The 12,082-nt window shown below is 40.0% G+C and overlaps 1 protein-coding gene across 6 annotated transcripts in view; it reads right to left on the reverse strand.

Moving 5' to 3' along the window:
• Positions 1-1,816: 1,816 nt before the first annotated feature.
• Positions 1,817-12,082, reverse strand: part of KIF3A (kinesin family member 3A) — a 48,924-nt gene continuing 38,658 nt past the window's right edge. For 3 of the 6 annotated variants that reach the window (XM_055299465.2, XM_055299463.2, XM_055299459.2), the window contains one exon: positions 5,581-9,633. In XM_055299465.2, coding sequence (XP_055155440.1) covers positions 9,585-9,633 — 49 coding nt within the window. In that variant the 3' untranslated portion in view covers positions 5,581-9,584. Of the gene's footprint in view, positions 2,736-5,580; positions 9,634-12,082 lie in introns of those variants that run through there. The other 3 variants (XM_055299464.2, XM_055299460.2, XM_063612431.1) reach the window with 2 other exon arrangements.

Below are 12,082 nucleotides of genomic sequence, written 5' to 3' on the forward strand. Positions count from 1 at the left end.
GAGTTCAGCCAAACAAAAATATGTTTTGATGCTTTGTATGCTCACTGCACACCTGGGTACTTACTAGGCAATGTGAATAAGAGGACACACATTTGCTCCCTCAGTTTATACCAATTACGAGTGCAAGCATAGCAGCTGAGAAGAGAGGGCGGTTACTCCTCTGGCTGATGACCCTTTCCGCCTCTGGGACACAGGTGTATATAGCATCTGCTCTCCCAACCACCATCCCTGTCTTGCTCCCTCTAATCCCTCACAATCTCTCCAGCAGTTGTTTCTTTTTGTTTTGTTTTGTTTTGGTTTTCTGAGACAGAATTTCACACTGTCACCAGGCTGGAGTGCAGTGGCACGATCTCGGCTCCCTGCAATCTCTGCCCCCGGGGTTCAAGTGATTCTCCTGCCTCAGCCTCCTGAGTAGCTGGGACTACAGGTGCATGCCCCCACACCCAGCTAAATTTTTTTGTATTTTTAGTAGAGACGGGGTTTCACCATGTTGGCCAGTATGGTCTCGATCTCTTGACCTCGTGATCTGCCGGCCTCGACCTCCCAAAATGCTGGGATTACAGGGGTGAGCCATCACGCCCAGCCCAGCAGTTGTTTTTCTAAAACACAAATAGGCCAGGTGCAGTGGCTCATGCTTGTAATCCCAGCACTTTGGGAGGCTGAGACGGGAGATTTGCTTGAACCCAAAAGTTGGAGACCAGCCTGGCCAACATAGGGATATCCTGTCTCTACAAAAAAAAAATTTTTTTACACAGCTGTGCTCTCAGCTAATCGGGAGGCTGAGGCAGGAGGATTGCTTTAGCCTGGGAGGTTGAGGCTTCAGTAAGCCTTGATCATGCCACTGTACTCCAGCCTGGGTGACTGTGAGATCGTCTCAAAATAAAACACAATGTGAGTGGCCCACTTAAAATCCTTCTGTGGCTTCCCACTGCTTACAGAAAACTCTTCCACAGTAGGATCCTGTCCCATCTCTTTCCTTTTCAGGCTCATTTGCCTCCACCCCGTTTGCTCTACTTCAAGCACACCACCAATGCACATCGCATCCAAACTCACTCGCTCCTGGAATACCTTTCCCCAGCTGTTGAACTGCTTAAGACCTCAAACAGAACTTCCCCTGAGAAGAGTCTTCTGCCCCTTTGGTCAGGCAGACATGTGTCAGGCACCATGTCAGCTGCATAGGAAGGATGCCGTACCTGGCAGCTCACCACTCAGCCTCTTTTACCACAGCCCTCAGCATGCTATGCAGTCATTCTCCATTCATGTGGCAACCTCTCTCTCCTAAGGGAGAGTGTGAGTTTTGAAAAGACATTTTTCTCAGCATACAGCAGGTACACAGTAAATACAGAAGAGATGTGCACATATAACGGACTACAGCAGGAGATACACTTAAAACAGGGCACATGCTGGGCACAGTGGCTCATGCCCGTAACCCCAGCACTTTGGGAGCCCAAGGCGGGAGGACTCCTTGAGCCCAGGAGTTCTAAACCAACTTGGGCAACCTAGCAAGCTCCTATCTCTACAAAAAATAAAAAAATTAGCCAAGTGTAGTGGCAGACACCTGTGGTCCCAGCTACTTGGGAGGCTGAGGTGGATCATTTGAGCCTAACAGTTTGACGTTATAGTAAGCTATGATCGTGACACTGCACTCCAACCTGGGTGACAGTGAGACCCTGGCTCTAAAAATGAAAAACAAACAGGCTACCTGGTGAGTAGCATAACTCATGGTGGGGTAGAAATCAAGACCAAAATAATATTTCTGTAATGACTCTGCTGCTTTTAGGTTGGGTTAGGCAATATCCTCTTGCTAAGATTAGTATCGACTCTGAGAAATACTTTATTCAGTTGTAAAGTCCCAGTTAAATTCCTTTGCACAACTGGAGAAATAAAGCCTTTGATTAAAAACTAAAATTTCCCCAGCCCTCTAAAAAGGGATGGGGGAGGGGAGCAGGTGGAGAGGAATATCTGATCTGTCATATTCTTTAGTCAGAGCCATAAACGTGTTTGGGTAAGACAATCTGATGTTCTGATAACGTTGATAAAAGTCACTTGAAGATTGGGTCACAGGAAGCCCAAGATAAATGCTGAGAGGAAACAGGTTCTTTTTGAAGTAGCCTCTTCGTAATCACTTTCCCACACATTTGTTCAACTTCCGAAAAAGGACTGAATACCTGATTTGCTTTGCAAATGAAATAGCTTAAGAAAGAGAAATTGAGATAATAATTAATAAATGTGTTTGGAAGGCTCCTCCAGCTCACTTTAAGCTCAGGCTGTGGCTTCAGAACTGTGTTAACTCCTTCTGTAAAGGCACAGGCTAACGGTGGTCTTCAGTGACTTTTACCCTACTTTGTTCTAAAAATGGATTCAAAGTGATTTATTGGAAAAGATTAAGACAGAAAATAACATTATTAGGACCAAAGAAGAAAGGGAGTAAGAGGAAATGAAGATCCAGAGAAAAATAAGACTATAGCAGGTCATCAGATATTATAGTCCTATCAGTGAAAGCAAAGTGCAAAATGCATTATTTTACCTCACTCTTTTTATACATGCAGGGAGAAAATAGTCTGATATAATAATCTGGTACTTAGCTTTAAAAGAAATTTCTCTTGAGAGTCTTCACAAGATGATAGGATGGACAATGTCTTCAGCAGCATCCCGACAACACAGGCAATAACAAGTTTTGTAACGGAGTGGCTCAGTGGTATCACTTGATGAAACTGGATACTGTAGCTCCAGAACTCAATTGGAGAAGAAGGGCAAAGGGGGCAAAGGGAGCACGATTTATTATCTTGTACATGCCAGGGCAGGCCTTTAATTTTGTCTTCATGTTCTAAACACAGGTAAGATTTTTACATAAGCTGGAAGTTGGGGAGAGAAAGACCCCTGGAATGGCCAGAGGAGTTTCCGCCCCTACAAAAAACACATTTTTAAAAAGCCACTTGACACCAGCTGCAGTGGCTCAAGCCTGTAATCCCAGCGCTTTGGGAAGCTGAGGCAGGCAGATCACGAGGTCAGAAGTTTGAAACCAGCCTGGCCAATATGGTGAAACCCCATCTCTACTAAAAATACAAAAATTAGCCAAGCGTGGTGGTGTGTCTGTAGTACCAGCTACTTGGCAGGCTGAGGCAGGAGAATCGCTTGAACTCGGGAGGTGGAGGTTGCAGTGAGCTGAGATTGCGCCACTGCACTCCAGCCTGGGCAACAGAGTGAGACTCTGTCTCAAAAAATAAAAGGTAAAAATAAAAAATTATCCAGGTGTGGGGGCATGCACCTGTAGTCCTAGTTACTCAGGAGGCTGAGGCAGAAGGATTGCTTGAGCCCAGGAGTTCAAGGGGGCAGTGACCTATGAACGCACCACTGCACTCAAGCCTGGGCAATAGAGCAAAACCCTGTCTTTAAAAACAAAGTCATTTGAGACAAAAAATTACAGCTAGATAGAAGGTCTAGTGTTTTTATAGCACTGTAGAATGACTAAACAATAATAGCTATTTTCAAATAGCTAGAAAAGAAAATATTGAGCATTCACAAAGAAATGTCTGAGAAGATGTATATGCTAATTACCCTGATCTGATCATCATATATTGTATCAAAACATCACGATATATCTCATAATTATGTGTCAATTAAAAAATAAAAATTTTAGGCTGGGAACGGTGGCTCATGCCAGTAATCCTAGCACTTTGGGAGGCCGAGGAGGGTGGATCACGAGGTCAGGAGATCAAGGCCATCTTGGCTAACATGGTGAAACACCGTCTCTACTAAAAATACAAAAAATTAGCCAGGCGTGGCGGCACGTGCCTATAGTCCCAGCTACTCGGGAGGCTGAGGCAGGAGAATGGCATGAATCTGGGAGGCGGAGCTTGCAGTGAGCCAAAATCGTGCCACTGCACTTCGGCCTGGGCAACAGAGCAAGACTCTAACTAAAAAAAAAAAAAAAAAAAAAAAAAATTTAAAGTCCTTTGAAACTTGTTGACAAATCAAAATTTCTCATTTTCTACTTTGAAGTTCTTACGCCTGCCAATCACAGTGCCTCAGTGCCTGGTAATCAATGTTTGTCAAAAGAACATGATTAACAATAACCCAAGTAATGTTATTGTCTTGGAGATACTTTAAGCTTCTGAATGAGATCATGGCACTGTTACCACTAAGTAATGGTACCTTTCATAGAATACATTCTACATACACACTTTCTTAAGTTATGACCTGAGAATTGGTTTCTGTTCTCAAACACCTAATGAAAAGGATAACAAAACTCAGATAGAAGTATTTCTGGGGCCAGGCACAGCGGCTCACGCCTGTAATTCCAGCACTTTGGGAGGCCGAGGTGGATCACCTGAGGTTGCAAGTTCGAGACCAGCCTGACCAACGTGGAGAAACACCGTCTCTACTAAAAATACAAAGTTAGCCAAGCATGATGGTGCATGCCTGTAATCCCAGCTACTCTGAAGACTGAGGCAGAAGAATCACTTGAACCTGGGGGGCAGAGGTTGCAGTGAGCTGAGATCGTGCCATTGCACTCCATCCTGGCCAACAAGAGCGAAACTCCATCTCAAAAAAAAAAAGTATTTTTGGTGAAAAATACAGTTTATCAATGAGAAGAGGCACATTTAAAAACGTTTCTCCAGCTGGGCACAACAGTTCAAAGTGTAATCCCAGCACTTTGGGAGGCTGAGGCGGGTGGATCACCTGAACTCAGGAGTTCGAGGTCAGCCTGAACAACATGGTGAAATCCTGTCTCTACTAAAAATACAAAATTAGTCGGGCGTGGTGGTGCATGCCTGTAATCCCAGCTACTCAGGAGGCTGAGGCAGGAGAATTGCTTGAATCCAGGAGGTGGAGGTAGAAGTGAGCTAAGACTGTGCCATTGCACCCCAGCCTGGGCAACAAGAGCAAAAATCTGTCTCAAAAACTAAACTAAACTAAACTAAAATAAAATAAAATTTAAAAAAAAGTTACTCCAAAGAATCAAACTAAATGTCCATCAATGACAGATTGGATGAAGAAAATGTGATACATACACACCATGGAATATTATGCAGCCACAAAAAAGAATGAGATCATGTCTTTTGTGGGAACCTGGATAGAGCTAGAGGCTATTATCCTTAGCAAACTAACACAGGAACAGAAAACCAAATACCGCATGTTGTCACTTTTAAGTGGGAGCTAAATGATAAGATCTTATGAACATGAAGAAGGAAACAACAGACACTGGGGTCTACTTGAGGGGAGAGGATGAGAGGAGGGAGAAGCACAGAAAAGATAACTATTGGGTATTGGGCTTAACACCTGGGTGACGAAATAATCTGTACAACAAAACCCCATGACATGTGTTTACCTATGTAACAAGCCTTCACATGTACCACCAAACCTAAAAGTTTAAAGAACTAAATAACATCTCTCCCAGATTTGCTTCATGATTTCTGCTTAAAAGACCCACCACATTAAGTGTTTCTGGGTGTGAAACTACACAGGCCTCTCTTAACCACAAATTGAGATGCCAAGCACAAAGAACCTGCTCATTAATATCAGGGTGGAGTAAGCACAAAGATAGTTGAGAAAAGCGGCAGACCACTACTACAGACATTAGGCAAAAGATTTTTATTCTTATTTAACCATGCTGCATGTATACATACAATATCAATATATACAACTTGAACAAATACAATTTATACATAAAATACAATGAAAGCATGGCTTTTGACACTGATGCAACAAACTGTACAATTTGTAATTTTGGCCAGCATACAGTATTATAGTAATGCTACTGAAGTTATTCATTAAATTAGTCAGACTACAGTATAAGTTCAAAGGCACTAGAAACATCTATGTTTTCTTCTAGTATTTTTAAGAACAAAAAATAATTAAAAACAAAACAAATGTATACATTAGGAAATTGGGCAGACATTGGTGTACTTAAACATAAACGCTACCCATTCCTTAATTCACAGCCCTGTAGGAAAGAAGACTTTCCTTAAGAGTTAAGGGGAAGGATATTAAAAACAGACTAAAAGGAAACAAACAAAACAAAAAACAACCAAAAACCATAGTCATAGTTTTAAAAGCATGTTACAGAGGAAGTAGCACCACCCCCTCCCCCAATACAACCTTACATTTTTGCTGCAAAAAGAAAAAAAAAACAACTCCCTTTCTCCAGAAAGGAAATGAAATGGCTTGTCAAATGGATTCTATTCATAGGGCAAACATGGAGATGTGACCCTCCCCTTGATTACTCATCTCATGCTTTGTAAGAATCTAAACACAAATAGGAAACACTATGATAATTTTAACATCCTATTAGTATATGTAATTGTAAGGATTATTAAAGAAGATACTATAAACCAATAATTCTACCAATGCTCCTTTTAATAAATAAATATCACGTTTTAAATTAAAGGGAAAAGAGAAAACCCATTCAATAACCTATTTATATATATGTGCCACTCATTTTAAATCTGCATATTTATTTAAAAAAATGAGCAAGTGTGTTCATCTATATCGTCTCACGAAATTAACACTGACCTTACAACATACTTCATTTGTGGACAAAGACACAGTAAATGTGAGGAAACTACAGAATTGCTATGACTGGAGCTAAATGAATAGCTCTGAAGTCAGTGTCCCATATTTGCATATAGATATTCAGACCAGGCTTGAGGCCAGGCGTGGTGGCTCACACCTGTAATCCCAGCACTTTGGGAGGCTGAGGCGGGGGGATCACAAAGTCAGGTGAGACCAGCCTGGCCAGCATGGTGAAACCCGGTCTCTACTAAAAAAAATACAAAAATTAGCTGGGTGTGGTGGTACACACCTGTAATCCCAGCTACTCAAGAGTCTGAGGCAGGAAAATCCCCTGAACCCAGGAGGCAGAGGTTGCAGTGAGCCGAGATTGCGCCACTGCACTCTAGCCTGGGCGACAGAGTGAGACTCCGTCTCAAAAAAAAAAAAAAGATATTCAGGCCAGGCTTAAATATCAAATTTTCTTATTTCTGAGATGGATATTTAACGTCCATCTGGTATAATCAGTTTTAACATAATGCTTTTTTTAAAAAACTGCTATAGTAGGCAGGGTGTGGTGGCTCAGGCCTATAATCATGCCTGTAATCCCAGCACTTCGGGAGCCTGAGGCGGGTGGATCACTTAAGCTCTAGGAGTTCGAGACCGGCCCGGAAAACATGGCAAAACCCCCCCATCTCTACAAAAAAATACAAAAATTAGCCGAGCATGATGGCATACAGCTGTAGTTCCAGCAACTCAGGAGGCTGAAGAGACAGAGGTTGCAGTGAGCCGAGATCGTCCCACTGCACTCCAGCCTAGGTAAAAGAGCCAGACTCTGTCTCCAAACAAAAAACAAACACCCCTGCTGTAGTAGCCTGCTTTTAGAACTTCTCAATTGACTTTTTATAGATCGGCTTTTTATTTTGACTTTTTATAGATTTATTTTTATTATCATGGTAGGGTGGGATAGAAAAAATATCTAATATACTGGCTTAAATTTCCATGTTTTAAAGCTTGATTTAAAAGTTACTCCTTTCCTATTAACTGAATTGTTAAAGGTTAGAAACATGAACTTTTAAAAAGAAGCATTTTTTTTCAACTGGTAAAATTAAGATTTCTTTAGAGTAATTACTAACAGAGTTAAATGTGTATCATCAAAAACATTTTATAATTACCAAAATATTCTGATCACACAAAGCTTTTACAAGACACCTATTTACCTCAACTCTTCACAGTATCTAAACAATGCCCCACAGAGTTAAGTAATAAATTTCTAGCTATCTTACATACCACAAATAAATGCAGCCAGTGAAACGCAATTCTAATCACCTAGAAAATGTTCACCACACACAGGACATTCAGTATTCCAATTACAGAATGGACTTTACATTTATGGATACGTTTTGATCGCCACCTCACCAGTATTCCACCTTCACTCACCCCTACTCTATACACAGCTTTGTCATTTAAACTAGGATTTAACAAAACTTATTAAAATAATATTAATTTAATAAATACTAACTTATAAAGTCTCAAAATATTTTCAACCAATGTGTTTCAGGGCCGATTACTTAATTTTGAAAACCGCAAAACACATATTAAGTGGTTTAGCGGTAGCATAACTTTATTTTTATTTTGTTTTTATTTTTTGAGGTGGAGTCTCACCCTGTCACCCAGGCTGGAGTGCAGTGATGCCATCTCGGCTCACTGCAACGTCCGCCTCCCAGGTTCAAGCGATTCTCCTTCCTCAGCCTCCCAAGTAGCTGGGATTACAGGCATGCGCCACCACACCCAGCTAATTATTGTATTTGTACTAGAGACAGGATTTCACCATGTTAGCCAGGCTGGTCTCCAACTCCTGACCTCAAGTGATCCACCTGTCTTGGCCTCCCAAACTGCTGGGATTACAGGCGTGAGCCACCATGCCCAGCTGGGAGTAGCATAACTTTAAAAAAAAAATAATAAAAATTTAATAAGCAGCTAACAACAGAAAAAAATAATTATCTCTATTACAACTTACTTTACTATGAAATCAACATAGTTTTTATTTGTAGAAGAATATGGTCTAACTGGATTACTCAATAGAAGAAATTCAGAAAATAATATTTTATTTTTAAAATAGAAAAACAAAATAAAAAGTGTTTTAAAGGCAAAGTATTTAAAAGATATTTTTCTTGCTTAGCTGTATTTTCTGGAAAATGGAGACCCTTCTTAACTGGGAGACATAAAGTAATTCCCACCAAAATTTAGAACTCAAAGAAAAGCATCCATAAGTTACACTTCAGAGTGAATTTTTAAAAATACACATGCAGGCAAAGATAACTGAGCAGTATTTAGCTTCTTAATTTTCCGCAACAGTAGATCCTTTATATTTACGTACAATTCAATGTTTCAAGAGAACATGAAACCAGAACTTAAGGTGTATTTGATTTGAACTCAAACTGGCAAAAAAAAAGTTAGGAAAGGTTCAGATGAAACATTTTCAACTTGTTAAAAAACATGTATACTCGCAAAGATTGTTAAATTATAAAATTTTCTACAGAACATTCATAAGATCAGTCATCTCATACTTAAAATGCAACAAATGTTAGACAATTAGAATGTGTTTAAACAGGCTGGGTGGGTGTTAAGACGGAATCATTCCTCAGATGTACAGTCCAAACATTCATATATAACAGCACAACATCGGACAATCTGATCTGCTTCCTTCTATGTGCAAAACAGGACACAGTTTTTTTTTCTAATTTGAAATTCTAGTTACCTAAATATACAGTAGTTGGATAAATAGCTAATCGATTTACACATACATCTAAACTATAACTCTCTATAGTATGAACTGCTCCCCCAACTTCCCTGAACAGTACAAGAGTAGTAGTACAACAATTTGAACAATCACCAGTTGTACAATTTTAATGTTATATTAATATATGTAGACTAAAAGTTCTGAAGCAAATTATTATTTCCAGTCTTATTCATTGATCTACAGCTTCCATTAATTGAAATTATAGAGAAGTCTTCACTGTTTTAATTAAAGATTTTGTCCAGGCATGCGAATATCACTAATTTTTATTGTGACTTTAAGTCTGTAACATTTACTGCAGTAAAGAGTCAATTACAGTTTCAGGCTTTGCAGAACGCTTTCTGTTTGGAGAAGAAAAAAAGCAAGCATGAATGCTTTCCTAAAAGACTGAAATGCAAACATTTAACATTATATAGAAACTATGCGGTGGCCTGTATAGTCTGGAAACAAGCCAAAATTTGACACGTTTGACCATGGTAAGTGTTCAATTAATGTTTGCCTTTTCAGGCTACAGGAAGCTGACTTAGAGTAAATGCAAGAGGATGGCAGCCCACCCCATTATGCCAGATAGTGAGGGACAGGACAGGGATAACTTCCAAGACTGGACTAGGTCACGTGGCCAGGCCAAGTGAGCTGCATGCTTGCCAGATTTGAACTCCCTGATTATCTCTTCTGAGGTACTCGAAAGGTGCAAGTGGATTCAGAGGAAATCAGAAACAAATCATCTCAGGCAACACCTCACAGATGCATATGTAGGGACTTACGGAAATGCTACATTAATGTATTATATTTATTGCAATTTTGCCTAGCCCATCTAACTATGTGTTTCTAACGAAGAACATCACATTGAACATATCATACAATGTAATATAACATCAATAAACCATTTAATGCATGCATTTGTCCATGTTTATGGCTATCATTTTCTTAGGGTTTCCATAACCATGGAATTGTATTCAGCTGGTTATAGCAGGCCAATTCCAGTATACAGAGATGGTGAGTTTGGCTCATATAATGTTGGGCCACATGATTTTTTTAATGTTAAACTAAAAAAATGACGTATCTTAAAATGGATGCTCTGGGAAATGTATTCAAATATCTTATCATATTATTTATTCATTTGCTTTAGGGTCCATATAGTTTAAAAAAAAAAAAAGTAACTAAAATTGAGAGATCTCAAGTAAATAATGCGAATTTCTGGCTTTTCCTTAGAAAAGAGAAGATCCAGGCCAGGCACGGTGGCTCACGCCTGTAACGTTAACACTCTGGGAGGCTGAGGTGGGCAGATCACCTGAAGTCAGGGGTTTGAGACCAGCCTGGCCAACATGGCAAAACCCCATCTCTAGTAAAAATACTAAAATTAACTGGGCTTGGTGGCAGGTGCCAGTAATCCCAGCTACTTGGGGCACTCCAGCCTGGGCAACAGAGTGAGACTCCATCTCAAAAAAAAGAAAAGAAAAGAGAAGATCCAGAAACAATGAGCCCTCTATTTCCATAGATAACTAGGAAGAGAACAGCAGCCACTCACTTTAGACAGGACTGCTCACCACTGCCAATTTTTCTCCTACGCTGGGGACAAATGTCTTACCATGTGTCATCACACTTGCATTGTCATTTTACTAAAAATGGAAAAAAAGATACATCTAAAGGGACTCGTGTTTCTTAGAACTGATTTCCTTCACTATAATATGCTTGGCATGTGTTGGTATAGGAAAGTTTTTAACCCCTCACCTAAATGCTAAAGAATGTAAAAATTTGTACATTTTTAATATTCAACTGTTTGCCCAACCCTGAGTTCAACCATCCCAAATTTATAAGTGTTAAGTCATGTCTATGAGATGATGTAACACAAAAATATCAAAACCATACAACTTCATCCCACATGTAACTTGAAAGTCCATGCACTCAAAGTAGGGAAAAAAGCAGCTTATTATTTTCTACATTTCAGGAGCCCCAGAGTCTTAAAATCAGCTTAAATAAACTGAACAGTCCTTGATGTAGGAAAGGGAAAGGAAAAAAAATAAGCTCCAGCCCAGGACTCCCATATCCCGATTTCCCTGAGCTTATGTGATGACACATGCAGACTACCCAAAAGTCAAAACCAGTGCCCAAAGGAGAGGGGGAAATGTCCAAGGAAGTTCTCCTTAGCTGGTGACTGAGGAAATCAAGGTTCTTGGGGCACCTGACAGAAAAACTAACCAGCTGAATACAATACCTTGGGAGACCAAACAGGCAAATTAATTCGCATTTCATAAGAAGAATTAGTCTAAGAATTAAGGAATTAAACCCATTATACATTTGGAAATAACAGAGTGAATTAAAAACAAATTCTATTACTCAGGAGCCTAAGAAGTTGGAAGACCTTAATTCTTCAGCCAGATTTTATTTACTCAAATTCTAATACACAAGGAATTTGATTTTTTTTTTTGAGACCAAGTCTTGCTCTGTCACCCAGGCTGAAGTTCAGTGGCATGATCTCAGCTAACTGCAACCTCCGGCTCCTAGGTTCAAGCGATTCTCATGCCTCAGCCTCCCCAGTAGCTGGGATTACAGGCATGCGCCACCATGCCTGGCTACTTTTTGTATTTTTAGTAGAGACAGCATTTCACCATGTTAGCCAGGCTGGTCTCAAACTCCTGACCTCAAATGATCCACCTGCCTCGGCCTCTCAAAATACTGGGATTACAGGCGTGAGCCACTGTGCCCGGCCAGGAATTTGATTTTTAATAAATCAGCCAAAATATGTATCATGTTTTAACTAAATAAATTTTAACTTCCTATACATGTATC

This window comes from Symphalangus syndactylus, chromosome 11 (genome assembly GCF_028878055.3).
Source record: "Symphalangus syndactylus isolate Jambi chromosome 11, NHGRI_mSymSyn1-v2.1_pri, whole genome shotgun sequence".
Classification (NCBI taxonomy): domain Eukaryota; kingdom Metazoa; phylum Chordata; class Mammalia; order Primates; family Hylobatidae; genus Symphalangus; species Symphalangus syndactylus.